This window comes from Quercus suber, unplaced genomic scaffold (assembly GCF_002906115.3).
Source record: "Quercus suber isolate HL8 unplaced genomic scaffold, Cork oak 2.0 scaffold_383, whole genome shotgun sequence".
Taxonomy (NCBI): Eukaryota; Viridiplantae; Streptophyta; class Magnoliopsida; order Fagales; family Fagaceae; genus Quercus; species Quercus suber.
The window spans coordinates 326458-347829 of record NW_027069835.1 but is presented as its reverse complement, the minus strand read 5'-3'; the positions used below and the strand labels follow the sequence as shown (position 1 = coordinate 347829).

The window sequence follows — 21372 nt, the reverse complement described above, 5'->3', positions numbered from 1 at the left end:
AGAACAAGATATTCCTAGGTGATTATATCACACTGTTGCTTTGTAGTTTTAAATTAAATTAAAATGAGCACTTTGTATGAAAATGTTCAATTCTAAGCTTTGCAGAACTTGGTAAGTTCCAAATCCAATTTTCACAATAAAAGATGTTTCCTGGGCTGTGTATTATCGTATCTGCAATTCTATAAACAAAGCAGGATCAGCCTTACATGGTCTTTAGTCAAGTTGATCAGTTATCGAACACCATTCAACTCTGGCAGCAAGGTACATTTCCATTTTATGTATAGATAAATTTCCAATGTTGGATGCTACAATTGATCGTGACAATATACGTGAAGTAAAAAATAAGGAACATATACAGTGTACATTTCAGCTTGAAAAAAATACAGCTTTGATGGTGTAGTTATGGAGGAAAGTTAGTAGGATCAGGAGCAAGACACAAGACATCTTAACCAAAATAGTTGATCTTACTGATTGCCAGATGTTGAACTAGGAGCAGTTGGAAACTGACCATCTTTCTTATCCTTATCAGGAGTAGGAGACCCATTTCCATTCCGGCTTGCAGCCATTTCCTTTCCTTCTGCAGGACTGGGAGGGGAATCCATTCCTTCATCAATAGGAAGGGTTCTTTTAGAGCCCTCCAAAGCAACACCAAGTACTATATTATCTTCCAACACAGGCCTTGATGTTTGGGGTTGCGCAACTGGTGTTGGCATCCGTTCACCTTCCTGTCTAGATTGATTTGTTGGAATTCTGCTAACTTTCTCAACACTACTTTCTGATGAGGAAACTGATGGATTGTTGGATTTCCCTGCACTCTTAGTTTGCTTAACATCAGGAACCTTTTGGGTTGAATTATCAGATACTGAACCCATCCCTTTGGTGTCAGAGAATGACATTTCTGCTATCTTAGAAGTTGAGACAGGTTTTGAAAATTTTCCTGTTGCCTTTTCACGCCCTTTTGGATCTGAAATTGATGCTGCTACAGCCTTGCGGTCCTCCTTGGTGTCAGGATTTGGTGTCTCTCCAATCTTGGTATCTACCTTGGTATCAGAAGTTGGTCTCTCTGTGGATTTGGAGTCAGAAACTGATGTTACTCCAACCTTAGCATCGCCCTTGGTGTCAGATGTCGGTCGTGTATTGGTCTTTCCATCTTGTTCACCACCTGCGCGCACTGAACGATTTTGAGTTTTTGCCTTATCTTCTCCATTAATTCTGTAAGGGGGTTCGATCATTAGCAATGGACGGTTAGGTGCCACTCCACCACGGTTTAATATTGTATCTGCAGACGGTAAATTGTCCAACTCGGCATCGCTATATATTTTCTGCACTGTACGGATTGGTGTAGCAAGTCTAGCCCGGTGATGGCTGATGACTCTAAGGAGATCCAACAATATAGCTTCCTGTTTTTATAAACAGCATTAGAATTTATATATTTATTTATTTATGTTTAATTATGGTTGTTTTTTCAAACAACATTAGACTTACAATGAGCTCAATTTTCTAAGAAAAATAAGTCTGAATTAGTTCCATTTTATATACAGCAATAATGACCACTTGCTTCAGGATCTTTACACTTATTTTTTAAGAGGAATTGAAAATATGGACAGGATACGCAGATTGGGAAGGATAATGGAAAAGGGCAGGAGACCATCTTTTTTTCATCTGGTTTGGTAGATTGGAAGGAAATGGTGAAAAGGGAGTGTAAAGATACTACCTCCAGCTCCCCAGCCAAAAGAAAGATATATTTTTATTACAGTCACACCCTAATTTGCATGGTATGTGAGGTAAAAATATATAATTTCTCACATCATTCTTAAAATACCAACTCTCCTCCCACCCTATGCATTTAACTTTAGAGGGATTAGTTTTTGTGGCTCAGAGGGACTCATCCCTCCTCTTTTCTTCCTCTTATCCTCTCATTTAAACAACGGCACAGTTCTCTAGCACCTCCCCTTTCTTTCCAAACATGGTGTTTGATTACTTGCCTATCCCAAAGAAGATACCCATTAAAGCTTTTTTTTTTTTTTTAAGTAAATGAAATTTATTAAAAGAACCCAAAAAGGGCCACAACCCTAGTACAAAGGAAGTATGCAAAGTGGAACCCAAGAAGGGAAGACACTCTAGGCTTCTTTATTACTACTCACCCAAAAATCAGACATATTTACCATACTTCAACGTGTTCATGCACCCAAAAGTTATAACCTATAAAGTGCAGAAGCCCCAGCCACGTTTATTACACTAACATTATAGATTGAACCGCACCTCATACAACAATGTAGAAAGCATGCATCAGACTCAACTTCTGAACTCTTAAAGCAAGAATTTTTGTAGTGCCAAGCAAAAGCTCATTGGTAACAGAACAAAAAGGAGGGAGGAAGAAGATAACTCCTAAGCATAAAACTCATAATTGCCAACAGGTTTTAAATTCTTTTTAATGATTTGTCAGTTTCCTTGCATTACTAAATATTACCATTGCATGATGGATCCAGATACACACTGATCTCCAACGAGTCCACCTACGGACACACCCAAACCCAATTTCACAACATATCCAATGAGTCTGCCTATGGACACACCCAAACCCACACTCAATTTCACAACCCGCTTTGGTGTCAATCTGTGATTGGATTTTAGTAATTACACACAGACCACCACGGTATTTTCTGGGAAAAAAAATTTAAGTGCACTAATCACAAGGTAACACTTAAGCATGTTGAGGAATGGATATGTAATTGGGTGTGTCCCTAGCATTTCTCATATCCTACAAGTCAATCCAAATTCTCCACAGGTCAGACAATACTAGAGAAAAATTCTCTTACCTTAACACATAGATACTCTTCATGATGTGAAGTCTTCACGAAACAGGATACCAAGATCTGTGAGCATAAAAACACAAATTATTTTTTCAAATATATATATAAATATATTTATATATGCATGTGTGTAGAAAGCTACTACTAGAGCATTTTAGTATTAAAAATTTAAAGCCCATTGCTACTGAGTTGTTTCTTTTTTATCCCGTAAATGTAATTGGTCAATCTTATAAAGTGGACATAAGACACAGTTGAGATAACACACACACACACATATATACATACATATATATATATATATATTTCTTTTTTTTTTCAATAGTTACAACAATGGGGTGGGTGGGATTTGACCCTGAACATCAATGATGGAAATACTACGCAGTGCTTGTTGAGCTACAAGGCTCTTGGCCGTTGAGATGCTAAACATTAAAACACAGTATGAGAAATAATATTACCTACCAATACCATCAATTTATAAAGTAAATCTCACGGAAAACACTAAATAAACTAAGGAAAAATCACATTTAAACCTTGAAGTTAAAGGGTTGATTTCAAATTAAACCTTAAATTTTAAAAAGTTACAATTAAAACCATGATTTTTGAAAATGTTTCAATTTGCTCATCCATCTATTTTTCCTCTAATGCTGTTCATAAACACACAAAATGCCCAAATTTTAGTAGAGTTTGACACCTCATACTTAAAAAAATCATTAAAAAAAAAAGATGTTTACCCTTATTCCTATTAGTTTCTACTTTCAAGGTTGTTGTGGGGTGGTGGAGAATTGCTATTGGACAACGGTGGCCTGAAGGTGATTTGGGTTGATTGGGTTTCAGCCATGTTGGGTTAAATAGCAATGGTGGCAGTTGAGATGGGTTTGGAGAACATGGTGTAGTTGGGTTTGGCTGGATTTGGTTGGTTTTGTGAGTGGGTGTAGCTGGGCATATTGCTTTAAATAGGTGGTAGGGGTGGTGCGTTTTCTGGTGGTGGGCACTGGTGGTGAAACAATGCAATGGTGGTTTATGGCTTGGCTTTGGGGTGAATGGGTGAAAGGGGTTCAGCAGTGGCCAGATTGGGATGTGGGAAAGCCATGGATGGGGTGTAGAGATATGGTTTCGATAGTGATGGATTTTGGGAGAGGAATGATGGTTTAAAATTCAGGGTTCAAATTTCAAAATACAAATTGCCCATAAACTATCTAAATTATAAGACAATATAACATGTAAAGCTAACATGATAATTTGAAATATAATCCAAAGAAATAGAACTATAAAACCAACCATTAATATTCTCAAGTGCATGTTCTCATCACAATCCAATAGCAGTGGCATGACTTCAAAATGCATCCAAAATAACATAGAGAACACAGGTGCCTTTCCCTTATTAACGGAACCTAGACTTAAAGAACTAAATACACATACACACACACACACACACACACACACACACTCTTGACAATACAAATAATTCAATTACTATGATCATATTTTTAATAAAGCCGTTTTAATATAGAATTGGTTACTCAAAAGATAATAAAGAGTTTATATATATATATATATATAAATATAAAAAAGAAGAAGAAGAAGAATGAAATTATCAATTGTAAAAAAGAATTTTAGCACTAACCAATAGAGCCTGATTTTCAGGATTAATATTGTCCAGGAACACTCTTCTGTGTAACCTCTGCTGCTCAACTTGAGGATTCTTGGCCAAAACTTTACGCATGTCAGCAACAATATTCTACACACAGAGAGGCAGTCAAATCAACCAATCAGAGAGGAAAATTCAAGTAAGAATTCATGGCAGAAAAAAGAAACTTTAATACATATTAAAGGATCGATAATCTAGATTTATTCCTCACATTAATTTTATTGACGTCCAAGTGACTAATGGCTAGATGTGTTTTGATACGCCAATGAGATTTTTGAGTGAGATTTCTCACAACGTTCACTGTAAACTTATGGTTTGGAATGTGAACAGCTTCACGATCTTCACCTCTCACAATTGTAGGTGACCACCAACCCACATGCTGTAGGGAATAAAATTGATCAAAATCCGTATAAGAAAAACCTGTGAATAAATTATTCTGTTTCAAATTATATAGGTAACGAGTGCATTCATACACTCTATGCTTTTTTGTGTACTCATTAATAATATAAAAAGAAAAGGAAAAAAAAAAAAAAAAAAAAAAAAAAGAATCTGCACATAGATATAAAATTTTGACTCAACTTGCGTGGCTGGTCATGTGCTGCCTTCTCAAGAACACCCCTAACTAATCCTTGCTCACTTTTCATTGCATCTGGGGTCTGATGCAGTGCTTCATTAGTAGGGGATGCCACAACTTGTATCCATAATGGATCCATTCATAATAAAATTACTGAATTTTACGCTAGCCAACTAGCTGTCAACATATTACAACCCTCATTTTTCTGAGCTTAGAACCAATTGTGAACAAAATATATGACATTAAGCATAGATATTGATGCATGTGTAACTTCTTCTTCTTCCTTTTTCCACTAGGTAAATTGGGGAGGGGTTTTGAACCCCACTGCCCAGGCACCCTAAGAGGTGATGGTACCACTGGGTCCCTTGAACCCCATGGGTGCACATGTAACTTACCAAAAAAGAAAAAAAAAAAAAAGAGTTTCTCTTTGCCTTAGTTTCCCATTTTGAAGTTATTGTACTTTGTTAGGCAATACGTCCTTGCTGTTTTTGTCTGGTTTGTTACATGGTAGCTTCAATCTGTTAGGCAATGGATAGAATAGAAACCCCATATTCTTTATATAAACAAAGCAATTTAGACTTTTTTGTCATGCAAAATTTGAAATTCTAATCACCTCCTAGTTGTTGCTTTTCCACCCTTAAGGTAGTTGCCTAGAAGTATTGTTCTAATTGATGGTATTGCATTGATGAATTCATAAATAAATGAAACAACTTTAAGTATATATTTTCTGTGACAGTATCAGCAACAGGAATCTTGGAGTTTTCGCCTTTTGGACAATGCATACAGGCCAATACATTCTTTACCTAACAGATGCAATACTTTTAACTGTCATTCTTTTCTAAGACCAGGCCAACCATTTGAACTTCCTAGTATGAAGACAGCCACCATGGCATTGACAAGGTAATTTTTTCTTTGATCGACTAATATTTGATTCAATAATCATATTTAAGGAACATTATGAGTTTCTGCCTATAGAATTTAGTTTCCTATTGATTCCATTTCGTTTTCTACCAATTCTGCCAGAAATTTTTTTGTCTCCAATTATAGCCCTTTCTGGGATGAAAATATATCTTTTCTCCTCTTTTTTTTTATAAGTGTAAAATATATCTTTTCTCTTATTTGTAGTTTCAGTTTAATTAGGATTTCCCATAATATTATATGGACCTCTTGCAATAATGTGGATATAAAGAAACTACTCAAATATTTAAGCTAAAGTATGAAAAGCTAGATGGATATTGTGTTTGATTATAATTTTATTTTTGATTTTGATGTAACCTTTTTTAAAAGTTAATATTTTCTGCTTTCTGTTCAGGTAGTCTGTATAAAATATGTGTTATGTTTCCACCTGGAGTATGTGAAATCATAAATTGTCTTGTCATCCCCAATACTGTTTATGGTTTTTTATTTTATCACTTTGTTCTTGTTATGTAGAAATCATTTAATTTTTTGTATTATGCAGGTCATATAATGTTTTACAAGGTAGTCCACTTGTACTTAAGTTGGTTCCGGCAGCTTGTATTATTATATTTGCTGTATGGGGCATTGGGCCACTTTTACGTGAGAGCAGAAACATACTTCTTCATGTATGTTTTTTATTTTTAAGTTTTCCTTTTCATGTCATTTACCATAATGTGATTGATGTTTTGCCTTATGTTTCCAAATTGATCACTGTTTATATTATTGAATTTTCTAATATATCCTGCAGAAGAATGATAGTAGCTGGAAAAAGAGTAGAACATATCATGTTATGACATCTTATCTACAACCTTTGCTGCTATGGACTGGAGCAACACTTATTTGCAGGTGAATCCATCATGATATAATGGAACTAGAAGTTTTAAATTCTTATCCTTGAAAACAGAGTTTTATTTTGCAGATTTACTGATCTCAGTTCTGTTTCTTGCAGAGCACTTGATCCGGTAGTTTTACCTACAGAAGCTAGCCAGGTTGTTAAGCAACGTCTTTTGATTTTTGTTAGATCGTTGTCAACTGTGCTTGCCTTTGCCTACTGTTTATCGAGGTGGGTGTACTTTCTATATTTTTCTTGGTCTTTTGAAAAGCTTGATGAGGTCACTCGAACTTGTTTAATAAACTGAAACAACCATTGAGCTGCAGTTGGGGTTTTTGGCACTTATATTAAGGTTGAACAGTGAACTGGAATCACCATTACTTGAAATATATAATGGTTAAGCAGTTTACATATCCTCATGTTCTTTTTAGTGAAGATATCTTTGTGCTTCTTTTGAAGTTGCATCAAATTTTTCAACAATTTGATAACTATTGCTGCTTCATTGGAGCCATTAATCATTAGTTTTTGATAATGTTTTCGCAGTTATGGTGCTTACTGACAGTTACTTTCATGACAACTAAATTTAATTATGTTTCTTTGTGCAGCGTGATCCAACAAGCACAGAAATTCTTTATTGAGACTAATGACTCTGGTGACACAAGAAGTGTAAGTGTCAATGCTATATGGTACCACTTCTTGCTTTGGTTATGTAATTAGATATATTTGTAATATAACAGTACCTTGAAGGGAGATCTTCAATGGTCAGCTGGTGATATTAATTAAGAATCCAAACTCTAAGCCATCACTGCATATCCTCATTTCTCCCTTTTTTCTTTTTCTTTTTTGACTGCTTGAGTTTATTAGAATTGCTAATGGAGATGCATGTCCTACAATCAAAATTACTTGCTTTTGGACAGATGGGATTCCAATTTGTGGGAAAAGCTATATACTCTGCAGTATGGGTTGCAGCTATCTCATTGTTTATGGAGTTGCTGGGTTTCTCTACCCAGAAATGGCTTACTGCTGGAGGTCTTGGGACTGTCTTGTTGACTCTTGCCGGTCGTGAGGTACAACCTTAGTTATTTTTTTCATTTAATTATTGTTACTAATCTGTATTAATCTATTTATTGAAAAAAATTAACATCTTTTTTGCTTATTCTATCTAGATATTCACAAATTTCCTTTCAAGTGCTATAATTCATGCAACTCGGCCTTTTGTTGTGAATGAATGGATTCAAACAAAGATTGAAGGCTATGAAGTTTCTGGTACTGTTGAGGTTGGTATTTGAATGTTGAAGATCACCCTAAAGAACAAGAGGCTATAAAGAAATGGACTAAGTGNATTATGCTGGTTTGCTTTTGAAATTGGTTTGGTTAATGCCTGAAATCTGGCACACTAACAAATGCTCAACTAGATTGCCAAAAAAAAAAAATGTCATGATATGTAAATTACTATATTTGGGCTCGTGTTTATATTAGTGAGTGTTGAGGAATTTAGAATTTACTTCTCAATTTTTATTATATTTCTTACTCTATATTGTAAGATTCATTTTTTAGTGTTCTTTTGGGATCCTGCAATTTCAGGTAATTTATTTGCGTACCGTTTGTCAAAAGATATATAGTTTTTGGTAATTTTTATGTTAAACTTGTGACCAAAAAAAAAAAAAAAAAACACTAAAAGCTAGCTTATATCCCAAAAAAGAAGCTAAAATCTAGACTTCCAAATAGACACTTAGTGGGACTTGATCCAGAAGGCATCTATTCCTAGAATCTTTATCCCAAACAAGAACAAGTCATGGGTGGCTTCAGCTGAGAGTGAGGCTTTTTTCCTTTTATCATTTGTAGAAATTTATATTATTAAGTAATATTACAAATTTAGGTCACCTTTTTTGTTTTTATTGGTATGATAATTCAACTTTGGGCAACCCTGGCTGCCGCCAAATTTTAAATTTATAAAACATGTGGTGGTTCATTGTATAGAATTATAGGCAGATTATCCCTTACCGTAACTTGCTTTATAACGTTACTTTCATTGTATTTGTCATTTTTTGGCTTATTAGTGGAATAATGTCAAAGTTGACATAAAATCCAAATAGATCTTAAATTGGAGTTTAATTTTTATGTCATGTGTTCCATCCAATCTATATAATAACATTTATTATTGTAATGCTCTTTTTGAGCCATATTAGCGTATCATTAATCTATTTTAGTTCACTTCAATCTATTTTAAACTAATTAGGTCTTAAATTGATTTTTTTTTTATAGGAAATATTGTTCGTAGAGTATTGAATTATTTTCTTTTATTTCCTTTATTCTGAATTGTCTGTTCACCTTAGAAAATTAAACTTTCCCCAAATATCATTTAATGCACTTAAAAAATAAAATTATAGTATAAAATATTAAAAGGTCACTAATTTCCGAAATTACTAACGGTGAAAGCACTTTGTTAGGCCGACACTAACATTAAATATGGGATAAGACTTAGGTACAGTACTTAGGTGCTGTTTCTTAGGTTCCCCTCTTAAAATTCTGTCATGTGAATTTTTTTCTCATGAAATAGAAGTGTATGTATTTTTTAGTTAAGTAGTCACATGGTTGAATCTTAAGAAGAAAACCTAAGAAACATCACCTAAGGTAATGTACCTAAGTGTTGTCCTTAATTATGATACCATCGCGAATATGAATCAATAAAATAAATGAAAAGACAATATCATATTTTCAATTAAATTTATCTATTTTTTTTCAAATAAACCAAAGGATATATTGGAATGTTATGAAAAAGAATCTATTGAATTTTTTAAAATAGATAAATATTTTAGGACAACTGATAACAGAATAGTGAGCAAACAAAATGGGATTGAGAGAGTAATTGTTAAAATGAAAAATTTCAGCACAATAAATCACAATAAAGTCAAGTGCCTATTCCAATTTTCAAAAGACTATAATTTTGCACATAGTTTTTAATTTGAGATGAATATTTATTTTGTTTTATATAATTTTTTGATATTTATTTGTTAAAAAAAGAAAAAAGATTAGTAAAATTTGTCAGGTGAAACCGAGAAAGTCAAATTTTAAAGGGTTTTTTTTTTTTTTTTTTTTTTTTGTGCTTGTTTGTCAATTTGAGGTGATTTTTTTTTTTTTTTAATTCAGTTAACATTTTGATACAAATATAAGTTAATCTCAAATTTAAGATTTTAAATATTTATTCCCTAAAAAAAGAATTTAAATATTTAATAAAGATGTTTTTCTTAAATTTTTTATTGAACGCATTTGATAGATGAAACAATTGATTGTATTTTGTACATTCTGCTTTAAACATTTGTTTGAAGAAGCACATCTCTTTTATTTTTCATCAAATATGCAGAATCTTAGACGAAACTGTGATTTGGATCTCTTGATTCTCTTCTTAGTTATCTATTGATTAAATATCGAAATATAGAAGCTATTATGGGTTACCTACTCTAATTATCTCAAACTAAACACAATACATGACAGCTTCCTACCTAAAGGCTAATTCTATTAGGTAAATTTTTTTTAAAAATTTTTTTTAATTAGGTAAAATTGTTTGTTAAAATCTCTAAGTTGCAACTAGCATTTTTTGATGTTTTAAATGAAAACTTCAAATTCTCCGTTCCCAAGTATCTCTCCAGTTGAAAAAAATGTAAAACTTCATTCGTTTGGGGTGTCATAGGTCTATGTGGGAAATGCAAGATCTAAGCAAAAAGTTTAGAATCACACATTTTGACACAACTTAAACATATAGCAAGTATTGTATTACCTTTCATCAAGTATCAATGATAGTATGTGTGTAAATAATGTAATCCCATCATACATTAACATATGTGCAAGTTGTGTTAAAGTGTGTGCCCATAAAAAAAACCGAGACCCAAGTCAAATAAATTTCTCTTTTGATACTACTGCACCACTTAAAACCCTCGATATTGCATTATAGGGTAAGACCATCTAGGTATTAGTAGAGTTTGCCACATATTGACATATGTACAAATTATATCAAATTGTGTGTTCATAGAAGAGCCGAGACCCAAGTCAAATAAATTTCTATTTTGATGCCACTACTCCACTTAAAACCCCTAATATTGCGTTAAGTGGTGAGACAATTTGGATATTAGCGCGGCTTGCCACTTTTCGAACACACGAACTTGAACTCTCCCATCATATGTGTCCAATGGAAGAATTGAGGCCCAAGTCAAATAAACCTTTATCACGTGTCAAAAAACAATGGTCTAAAATGAACAACTTTCATCCTTTTCTTGTCCACCAAACATTTTTATTTTTATTTTTATTCTGTGAGTTCCAAGGTTCCAACTAGGAAAGGAAACACGTATTGGCCCATTGAAAACTAGATGCCACATGTCCAGAAATACACCTTCCTTTGGCTTTGGCGATATCCCTATTTTTTCTTCTTCTTATTTTATTGACTAGTATTTATTTTTGCTAAAAAACACTTTTCAGGCTTTTACAGTATTTGTACGTATAGCACAAGCACAGCAGGGAAAAATAAAAAACACTTTCTTTTTTCTCTTTCAATAAAAAGTCTCAATTTATCAGAATCCGAGGCTCTAATAAATCCTGGGATTTTCGGATTTTTGTTCGTCACGAGGTAATTTCGAAGTTGAAGAATTTTTGAAGGTTGTTATTCATAGAATAGAGAAAAGTTTGTAGCATGGTTTCAATTTTTTTTTTTTGTTAAATTTGACATAGCAACAATATGTACAGAGCTTCCCCTCTCATTCTAATTTTGGCGGCGAGTATGAACTTTGAATTATGAACTATGAAGCTGATTTCGTTTTCTATTTATTTAAGTTTTTAGTTAATTTCCTGCTACTTTGGCTAGTTATATTTTGAATGGATTCGCATGCTTGTTTTTGTTGCTGTCTTTGAGAATTAGAATTGGGAAAAGCAATGTTGAATATACCAACCAACCCCATTTTCTTCGATTGAGGGAATTTGGGTGTCCTTTTAAATGGTGGGTTTTAATTTGTTTGCTGTATGCATATTTGATTTGTGAGCTCTCATAGAAATTAGCTTTATGTGTTTTTAATTTTAAATTTAGTGTCTTTTTTCGTGAATTGATGCAATGAATGGATTTGAAAGTGTTTTCAACACAATTTTGTGCTACTATTTGATGCATATGCATTGACTTTTTCAACATCAGTGTACTTTTTTTATGCATATTTTTTCATTTTCGGGTTATTGAACATCGATATAGTTTGAAGCCAATTAGCCCAACCTAGCTCAAATGGCATTTTCTCCTCTCAAATGCGTGGGTGGCAAGGATAAAGGTTGAGGTCATGGGTTCAAAATTCTCTGGGTGTGTGTTAACTGTTAACTGACCAATATATATATATATATATATTATATAAAAGGATTTCAATGTGTTAGAGTATTTGGCATGACTATACTGTTTTGACCTTTTGATGCCTACTGAAACAGTAAAACTTTTCATTTGCTAGGTTTTTGAGTTGTGAGGTTGTTGTTTTGGGATATAAGCTAGCTTTTAGTGTTTTTTTTTTTTTTTTTTTTGGTCACAAGTTTAACATAAAAATTACCAAAAACTATATATCTTTTGACAAACGGTACGCAAATAAATTACCTGAAATTGCAGGATCCCAAAAGAACACTAAAAAATGAATCTTACAATATAGAGTAAGAAATATAATAAAAATTGAGAAGTAAATTCTAAATTCCTCAACACTCACTAATATAAACACGAGCCCAAATATAGTAATTTACATATCATGACATTTTTTTTTTTTGGCAATCTAGTTGAGCATTTGTTAGTGTGCCAGATTTCAGGCATTAACCAAACCAATTTCAAAAGCAAACCAGCATAATTTATGGAAGCTTTTCCATGAAATCTATGTGATCCTGAGCAAACAACCAATAAATAAGGCATAGCCACCCCATCTAAAAGCCAAAAGCAATCATCAGGTGGGAAAAGGAAAAAGTTTTTAGAGTTGAATGAATGAATGATTATATGTCAACAGTCTTTGTTAAGATACTGTTTGATTAGATGAATCCTTTGGGCAGCATCCTGCGTTGTCTTTTTTATTTTTATTTTTATTTTATTATTATATCATGCAGGAAATTTTTTTCAGTTGGACTTGGACTCACAAAACAGAGCATTTCCAGAGAATTCATAGAAGGACTGGGGTACCTTTCACTTCTATGCTTTTCTTTGATGATGAGGATAGGAACATTGAAGCGGTAAAGCTTGCTCACCGCTTTATTTTTCAAAACTGTTTTCCTTGTTCCTTATTTATGCATGTGAAGCATCTTGGGTTCACATGTCTCTTGTTAGGTAATTGAGGTAAATTTTTAATGCTCCTCGTGCTACTCAAGTAATGGAGGAGAAAATCATTCCATGTCTCTTGTTAGGTATCAGAACTGTCAATGAATAATCTGAAACCTGTAATGTTATTTATAGTTACAGGTATCAAAAATGGGTGTAACAAGCATATTAGTTGGTAATGAGGTAAACCTTGGAGCTTTGAGGCAGGGATTATCAGAATTTTCTCAGAAGTCAAGTTCATCTGGCAGGGACTTGCAGAATTTAATCACCCTCTTTCTCAGAGTCATTCATGACCTTTATAGTGGTGTAAAGCTGAGCACTGCAGCCTGCAGGGAGAGTAATGTATTGTTATCAACTCAAACCATTACAGTAGAAGTATTGTTTTGCTACATTATTTATTCATACCATCAAACGATTATTTTGTAGCCATCTAGCTGAGAAATGAGAAATTGATCAAGTTAATGCTTTGCAAGTTCCTATATAGACCCGTGTCTGAAGAATATTAGTACTCTTGCACAAAAAATTAGCTGAGAGTATGACTATCTTCAGTTTTTACAAGTTAACTATATGCTGCCATCTATCCCATGTTTGCATTACATTAGTACTACAATAATATTACCACTTAACTGATAAAAACTATTATCAATATATACTGTTCTAAACTATTTTTGAGCAGAGTATGACTATCTTCAGTTTTTACGAGTTAACTATATTCTGCCATCTATCCCATGTTTGCATTACATTAGTACTACAATAATATTACCACTTAACTCATAAAAACTATTATCAATAGATACTGTTCTAAACTATTTTTGAGCTGCATTTGGGCAAAAAAAGTAATACTCTTTCTCCTAAAAGGAATAAGAAGAAATTTTCAACAATTTGCAGACATGTTTACCAAAGCATACATTACCCTGAAAGAGAATTGAAGATTCATTGGAAATACACAGAGTCATGTAAGTAAAAGCAACTTCTGTTAATAGTAGGTTTGAGTTACAAGTTATAGAAACATTCTGGTCCTTCAAATAAACAAATCTGAATTCGTGGTAATTTGTCAATGCAAGAACAAAATGCTTATACATGCACAAATTAGTCATATACAAAGAAGCTAAAAGGAATCAAAGCTTTATCATGGACCCTGCCTTAACCGAAAACATATGTATGAGGAAGCAATACTGTGTCAAACAAGCTATATATTACATTAGCTTCTTTGCAGCTAGTTGTTGCGCTCTCTAAATGGTGGTCTTGCATCAGAAATGGCTTCATATTTCTTTGTTGAAGGAGACGATTGAATATTCAAGTTCTCTTTTACAGACTGCAATAGCTCATCATCCTCCTTCAGAACCATCCCTGAACTGTTATTGTCAAAAGAGTGCACCATATTGCTCAAAACACCCATCATTTGTGAGTCTGCAGCAGACAACTCACTAATCCTGTCACTCAGGCCCGCAATAAAACCCAATAAGTTTTCTTTATCCAACGACAATTTCATGACATCTTCAAGTAAACTTCTTTTTTCGCTCTTAAGCTCATTAATGAAGGCATTTGAAGTTTGCAGCTTTGTCTCCATTTGAGTAGTCAAATTCTTCATTTCCAATTGTTTTGCATCCAGTTCAGCCTCAATTTCCAGTGCCTGCTGTCTTGAGTGACATAAAGATCTTTCCTGCAATTCCAATTTCTGTTGTATATTACGGATATCATCTTCAAGTTCCTCAACCATCAACTTCTTCTCCTCAACTTCTAGTACAGCCAAAATCTCAGCTGCAGCAATCCTCTCCCAAGCTTCATGGACCAAATTAATCTCTGCCTGCTTCTCAGCAAGCTGCGAAGAAAAAGAGACTAATGAGCTATTAAACTTTTGTTCCAAGGACTTCACAAACTGCATGAGATCATCTATTCTCTGGTTTTTCTCGTCTAGGAGGTGGATAATTTTCTCTCTCTCATGCTCAAATGTTCTCTCTGCAACAATTTGTGAGAAAATAGCACTTTCAAGTTCTCTTCTCAATGATTCTTGCTCCAGCCACCCAACCTCTTTCTCGAGTTGCTCGAGAATCTTGTCCTTCTCTGTCATAGTTTGGAAAAAGCTCGTTTTCTCTGACTTGAAGGACATTGCTGTCTCCATTCCTGCAAAACTAGCAGCTTCTGCTTCCCTTTTTTTGAGCTCTTGTTCCTGTAACAAAATCTGTTGCTGGAGATTATCCATTGTTACTTCTTTCTCTTCTAACATCTGTATGAGGCCATTTTTCTCTTGCTTGATTGTTTCCCCAACATCTATTTGTGCCAGAAGAGAAGCTTCTAGCTCTTTCCGCACTTCATGATTTTTTTCAAGTTCACCTTTCAAATGTTCTGCAATTGATTTCCAATACTGCAATTCAAATTCAATTTCACTTTCTTCACATATTTTCTCAGCTAATTCAGTATTTGCTCTCTCTAAGGCATCACAAACTTCTGTAAGTTTCTCCTTTGAGCTGCTCTCAATCTGCAAAACTTGTTCTTTCAAGAGAAGTTGACACCTGGACGATTCCTCAAGCATTTCCCTGTACCTCTCAAGTTCTTTCTGCATTATAAGCTGCTGCTCTTCAATGAATTCCAGGGACTCAACCCTCCTCAATAACGATTCTGCCTTCTCGCGTTCTTCTATGATATCTGTCTGGGCTCTAAGCAAAGCGGTATTCTTCATCTCCCTGTAACTCTCAAGTTCTTTCTGCATTAAAAGCTGCTGCTCTTCAATGACTTCCAAGGACTCAACCTTCCTCAATAACGATTCTGCCTTCTCACGTTCTTCTCTGATATCTATCTGGGCTCTAACCAGAGCGGCATTCTTCATCTCCAGCTGCTTCATCAATAAAGAAACATTATCCTCTCTCTCTTTGTCGCTTGCAACCAGTTCAGCCTTTTCCTTTGCAAGCTTCAATTGAGCCTCAGAAAGGGCAGCATTCGTCATCTCCAGCTGCTTCATCAATAGAAAAATATTCTCTTCTCTCTCTTTGTCACGTACATCCATTTCAGCCTTTTCATTTGCAAGCTTCAATTGAGCCTCAGAAATTCCTAGTTTTAGCTCCTCATTCTCCAGCTTCAACTGCATAGCCAAGGACTGACAACCTTCAAACTCCATCATAAGCTCTTTTATTGCAGCATCTTTATTCTCCAACTCAGACCGACAGTCATTCAGCTCTGCCCCCAGTTTTTCCAGTTGAGAACTCAACTCAGCTTCTTTAGCCTTAAGATTTGGAGTACACTCTCTATGCATCTGCTCCAAACTTTTGAGCTTGTTTCGTAGCTTAGCTAGAGAAGAGGAAGCTCCTGATTCTTGTATTTGAGCTTCCTGAAGTTCTCGGAGGGATACCCGCAACTCCTTATTTTCTTGCTCTAGTTTCCTCGCTTGATATTTCATTTCTTTATAAATGGTCTCTTTTGTGCTCAGCGAATGCCTTAGGGCTGAAATTTCATTGTCCCTGTCAGTAGTGAGGCAGTCCAGTAGTGATTTTGCATCCTGGCACTCTGTAAAAGCATTCTCAAACCGTGTCTGGAATTCAGAAACTTGAACTTCCAGATATTTCCTCCGGCTTTCTTCATGAGCCAGGGCTTGGTTGCACATTTGTAGCTTGTTTTTCAGATCTTCTGACATTCTGGTTTGAGAATCTAAGCTTGTCTGTAGAGAGCAAATCTCATCCAACAATGAAGATTTCTCCTGCTCCCATTCCTTCTTACTTGCCCTGAACTGATTCCGTAGCTTTTCATGTGCTTCTTCTAGATGTGCAAAATGCTCCTTTTTCCATTTCAGCTGATCTTTAAGCTTCCTGTTCTCATCCTCTAGATTGAGCAACATATCATCTCTTACGCTCAGTTCTTTAGATGCTTTAGCTCTTTTCTCTGCTTCTGAACACTTCTTCTGAGAAACTGATAGACACCCTTTGAGGCCTTCAATCTCTTCCTTATGTGCCCGAATGCTTTGCTCTTGATCCATGATCTTCTCATTGGCCTCGTCTAAAGCTAACATCAAATCTCTGTTTTCTTTTTCCCATTTACGGCACTTCTCATCATAATCAGCTCGATGCTTATCATTTGCAGCACTCAGACGTTTAATGATAAACTCTTTTTCATTGAAACTGCATTTAAGTTCCTCACACATTTGCTTAACCTCAGAGATTTCTTGTGTCTTGTCATTTAATTCTTGAGATTGCTTCTCAATTTTCAGACTTGCCTCCTGTAGTTTGATGAGTTGTTCACTGTGGGCTTTCTTCAAGTTCTCACACAATTCTGCTTTGCTTTTGTATTCTGCCTTGAGCTTCTCAATCTCAGCTTTAGCATCATGTGGCTCCTCATAAGCCTTGTCCATTTTCTTTATTTCACAGCAATAAAATCCCAAAATTTGCCTGATTGCAAGCAAAAAACAAACAAAGAAAATAAGTTTAAGTGGATTTGAGTACCATGACTCCATTAGGTAGATACAGATGAACATCATGTAACCAGAAGAGACAACATTAAGTCATAAATGTGAATCAGAATTCTAACTATACCAGAAACTTCAAGAGTCATAATTGTCAAATGAATTCCTCAATTTTCTTATCAGCTTTTGTATGACACAGGAACATCCATTATACAAGTGTCACTCCTAAAGTTTATTCTATTCACAATGACTAAATTTTATACTGGCTCTCAAGTCAAACCCACTGCAGCCCTCTTTTTTTCTGGGCTTGGACTGATTGTGAACAAAATATATAACATGAAGCACAAACACAAACGGTGTTCCTAAAGTTTATTCTATAATTTTGATAATAGATTGCATCTTCTCAGTACTTAAATCCTTCTAAAGTTTATCATACAATTCCCAAGATAGTATTGAATATCCCATTATTCAAAGGCAAAAAAAAAAAAAGGAAAGTAAATAGTTTTGTACAAATAAATACAGCCCAAGTGACAGATTTAGAATGGAAAATATGAACTTGTGCATTCAAAAATCATTGAATTTTTTCAATATAATCTTGACAGAAGAATGAAAAGTGGACAAAATAAAATTTGCTCTATACTAATTGGCTCTTTTTAAAAGTCATTTCTAATCCACAAAGCTCCCACGTTTAGGGAGTTTGGGAGAGGCCGACTTCTGAATTTGAACTCATGAGTTGTCACTTTAGGTGAAAGACCCTTGTCATTGGACCAAGGCCCAACCTCAACTAATTCTTAAAATTCCACAAAAATTATGTTTAACAACATGTGGAACATTTGTATACTTCCGAAAGAATGGGAGAGCTGACATTAACCTTTTATTAAAGTTAAAGCTTCACTAAATGAGAAAAGTTTGGAATGAGCAGGATTGTTTGTCCAAACATTTGTCTTTTAATTATGCATTACTTTTACATCAGTGGGAGACACATAATGGAGGTACAAACAAACTCCAAGAAAAAGAAAAGGCACAAAAAATTTCTAAATTAATCTGCGATAATTAAGAAGGAAAATAAAGTTTAAATCTTTTTATTTTGGAGATTTCATAACTAGCAGAAAGTATGGAATTTCATATTGAATATTTCACATCCACGACTTGCAGAATTTGAATGAAACAAAAAAATTTGGTTCTTCATTTTTGCATCATCAAGAACCAGAAAACTATGATCTATGGCCTGGTTGAGTTATTAGTAATTTGAGAACAAAAAGAATATAAAGAAAATTAATCTATGGAAATCCTGGGATTTTCTAGCGAATCAAACAGAGACTAACGCAAAAAATCAACTAAACCCACATATAAAATACACAAATTTATGCAAAAATCCTTGATGCGTGTATAAAGTAAATGATCCAAAGACTGACTTTCACAGGCCAAGAAAATGCCAAAAGAAAATCACCCAAAACTTCAAATGCGAATAATATAATTAAAGAAACCACCAATACACCGTCTTTGGTTACCAAAAGAAAGGTAATTGGTGAAAGTGAAATCCCAAGATTTCATTTTTCTGTTCCTAAGAAAACAAACAAATTTCAAGAAAAACGAAGGGAGACCCAGAAGAGTACCTGGTTGTGAGATTATAGATTCGACATCATACGATGAGTTAACGCTGATTGGTTTCTTTGGGATTTTCTGGTTCTTGGTGAAGAATGAGATTTATGAGAGAGAATCTGAGTCCAAGAAAGAAAGAAAGAAAGAAAGAGAGAAAGAAAAGAGTAAAAAGTGGTTTCAGAGAAGAGAGCCGTTAGAGAAAGAGAGGGCCTTATTTTGGATTTGAAATTGTATTTGACGAAGATTGACAGTTAGAGAGCGTTATCATTAACGACGTTAGTCTTGGATCCACCATTTACTAGCCGTTAGGAGTCGAGCTTGGGTTGGGCTAAGGTGAATGCAATTTTGCTTTAATGTAGCCCAATTGTAGTAGAGTTGGGTTGGGCTCTCAAATGGCAAGTTCTGTTCTATATTTGATTAATTTTTTTTTTTGATAAAATAATATTTGATTAATTGATTGCTTACAAATGGCAACTTCTAATACAAAGCTTGGCATTTTGATCACTTTTTTTTTTCTTTTAATAATTTTATGGGGCTATATGTGAGTATTCGTATCCACAATTCCTTAGTGTCTGTTGGCAACAAAACAAAAAGTTTTTTTTTTTCCTCTTAAGTATAATACTACAAAAGATATAGTTTTATTTATTTATTTTTTTTTTATTTTAGCTTTTAGCTTCCGTTAGAATACCAATGAAAAATGAAAATTATTTCATTATTCAGCTTATTTTTACTACTGTTAATGGGCTTTATTGTACTATTTCAGTTAACTTTTACCTTTAATAAAAGTTAACTTATTTTCCAAAAAACTAGTTTTGATAAATTATATTTAAATTAAAACAAAGAGATTTTTTTTTTTTAGCGCCAAACAAACGCTTAGAACATTTGACTAATCATGGGTGAGTAGTGTTCAACCACACTCCCTGAAAAAAAGAAAAAAAAAAATGAGGAGACTATTCGAACAATTTCCACTTTGATTGTTGAGAAACACTGAGCAAGCTAGTGATTAACCTCTTTTTTTTTATTTTTTTCTTTTTTTTTCCTAAGTTAACCTTTTGATCAACCTTGCACCATTGTTTTGATTATAAAAAAATTATCTCAGATCACCTTGTTTTTTTAACTTTTTTTTTTGGGGGGTAGTTTTGTGCAAACTGCAAAGTTCACCTTGCTTTTAGATCATTCCATAAAACAAGTCCTACTAAACTTAGCAAGCTAATGATCCTATTTGAATAGCTACTATAAAACACCAACATTAGACTTATTTGATGCCGGGATGATCCAAAAAGAAAGATTAAAAAAAATATATTGTATGAAATTTATAGTCCTAATAGAGAGAAATAAAAGGAAGAAAGGAAAATGAATGTCTCGAATATAGAGAAAGAAGTTTGTGTGTTGAGCATTAATTGTTGGTTGATAATTTTTTATTCTTGTGAAAAGCTACTTTTGTGCCACAGGAAAAAAAAAAAAGCTAGAAAAAAAGCTTTATTGGACACTAAGGTGTTGTTTGGATTTTGCCAAACTCATATCCCATATCTCACAAAAACTGAGTTTTGTTAACTCATAACCCAAAAACTGGTAGGCCCCACATGTATATGTTTGTTTGGCTTATTTTTTCAGATGTAACTCAGTTAACAAAACCCAAAATTTTGGAATATGAGTTAACAAAGTAGGAAACTCTCCAGCCTTGTTTTCATTTTTTTGAGTTTTGAGATTTGTTAACTCAATGGCAATATGTGTAATTTTAGAGTTGCCATTGGGTCCCACAGCAGTGTTGCATCAAATCACACAGCAGACCAACGACACTTTGTGAGTTTACTTTCCCAACTGCCTTCAGCATTCACTACTTCACTTCATTTACTTTTCATCACTTCCATTTTCCTTCTCCCAAGCCCACAGCACAGCAACAACTGAAGACTGAAGCGCACCGATTAGCACCTTCGCACAGCTCCGTGAACCTGCTTTTTTTTTTTTCCGGTGAGAATATTCAGCCCCTCCATCTGTTGGGTTTTATTTTAATATATTTTTTTTTTCCATATTCCTCCATTTTTTCTGTTGTGCTTACTGAGACCTTGAGGAATGGCTAGGAATTTATTTATGCCTCTTACTAAGACCTTGGGGAGAGAGTGCTTTTGTTGTGGAAAGGTTGTGAAGAGAGGAAAGAGAGAGCCAACGCGGGACGGGCTTGTGATCGTTCTGTGCACCTGTGTTGGGAAGTGATTTTTGTGGGACCAGTGAATGACATAAAG

General features: G+C 34.2%; 4 protein-coding genes across 4 annotated transcripts; 2 read left to right on the top strand and 2 right to left on the bottom strand.

Moving 5' to 3' along the window:
- Positions 1 to 251: 251 nt before the first annotated feature.
- LOC136061370 (mechanosensitive ion channel protein 2, chloroplastic-like) lies at positions 252 to 5585 on the bottom strand. Its single transcript, XM_065760836.1, has 5 exons — positions 5496 to 5585; positions 4673 to 4840; positions 4438 to 4551; positions 2820 to 2876; positions 252 to 1400 (listed from the first exon to the last, which is right to left on the bottom strand). Exons 1-5 carry the CDS (start codon positions 5583 to 5585, stop codon positions 465 to 467), a joined length of 1365 nt encoding a protein of 454 aa, XP_065616908.1. The 3' UTR covers positions 252 to 464.
- A 152-nt stretch (positions 5586 to 5737) lies between these two features.
- On the top strand, positions 5738 to 8131 carry LOC112018097 (mechanosensitive ion channel protein 2, chloroplastic). The gene is made up of 7 exons (XM_065760841.1): positions 5738 to 5935; positions 6495 to 6618; positions 6741 to 6838; positions 6942 to 7055; positions 7430 to 7490; positions 7742 to 7891; positions 7991 to 8131. Exons 1-7 carry the CDS (start codon positions 5907 to 5909, stop codon positions 8111 to 8113), a joined length of 699 nt encoding a protein of 232 aa, XP_065616913.1. The 5' UTR covers positions 5738 to 5906; the 3' UTR covers positions 8114 to 8131.
- A 4452-nt stretch (positions 8132 to 12583) lies between these two features.
- Positions 12584 to 13618, top strand: LOC112010802 (uncharacterized). The gene is made up of 3 exons (XM_065760835.1): positions 12584 to 12641; positions 12859 to 13052; positions 13273 to 13618. The coding sequence occupies exons 1-3, from the start codon at positions 12584 to 12586 to the stop codon at positions 13561 to 13563; spliced, it is 543 nt and encodes a 180-aa protein (XP_065616907.1). The 3' UTR covers positions 13564 to 13618.
- A 476-nt stretch (positions 13619 to 14094) lies between these two features.
- On the bottom strand, positions 14095 to 19320 carry LOC112018231 (uncharacterized protein At4g38062). Its single transcript, XM_024050750.2, has 2 exons — positions 19144 to 19320; positions 14095 to 17513 (listed from the first exon to the last, which is right to left on the bottom strand). Exon 2 carries the CDS (start codon positions 17474 to 17476, stop codon positions 14354 to 14356), a length of 3123 nt encoding a protein of 1040 aa, XP_023906518.2. The 5' UTR covers positions 17477 to 17513; positions 19144 to 19320; the 3' UTR covers positions 14095 to 14353.
- Positions 19321 to 21372: the final 2052 nt, after the last annotated feature.

What these genes read in the sequence shown, in the direction of transcription:
- LOC112010802 (XM_065760835.1), top strand. Translation starts at nt 12,584, where the DNA reads ATGACATTTTTTTTTTTTGGCAATCTAGTTGAGCATTTGTTAGTGTGC. An exon ending in GTTAGTGTGCCAGATTTCAG is followed by an intron (nt 12,642 to 12,858) that starts GCATTAACCAAA and finishes CTGTTTGATTAG; the next exon opens with ATGAATCCTTTGGGCAGCAT. An exon ending in AGGATAGGAACATTGAAGCG is followed by an intron (nt 13,053 to 13,272) that starts GTAAAGCTTGCT and finishes TGTTATTTATAG; the next exon opens with TTACAGGTATCAAAAATGGG.
- LOC112018097 (XM_065760841.1), top strand. Translation starts at nt 5,907, where the DNA reads ATGAAGACAGCCACCATGGCATTGACAAG. An exon ending in GGAGCAACACTTATTTGCAG is followed by an intron (nt 6,839 to 6,941) that starts GTGAATCCATCA and finishes TGTTTCTTGCAG; the next exon opens with AGCACTTGATCCGGTAGTTT. An exon ending in ACTCTGGTGACACAAGAAGT is followed by an intron (nt 7,491 to 7,741) that starts GTAAGTGTCAAT and finishes GCTTTTGGACAG; the next exon opens with ATGGGATTCCAATTTGTGGG.
- LOC136061370 (XM_065760836.1), bottom strand. Translation starts at nt 5,585, where the DNA reads ATGGGGTTTCTATTCTATCCATTGCCTAACAGATTGAAGCTACCATGT. An exon ending in AGGACGTATTGCCTAACAAA is followed by an intron (nt 4,841 to 5,495) that starts GTACAATAACTT and finishes TATTCCCTACAG; the next exon opens with CATGTGGGTTGGTGGTCACC. An exon ending in CTGAAAATCAGGCTCTATTG is followed by an intron (nt 2,877 to 4,437) that starts GTTAGTGCTAAA and finishes TTATGCTCACAG; the next exon opens with ATCTTGGTATCCTGTTTCGT.
- LOC112018231 (XM_024050750.2), bottom strand. Translation starts at nt 17,476, where the DNA reads ATGGACAAGGCTTATGAGGAGCCACATGATGCTAAAGCTGAGATTGAG.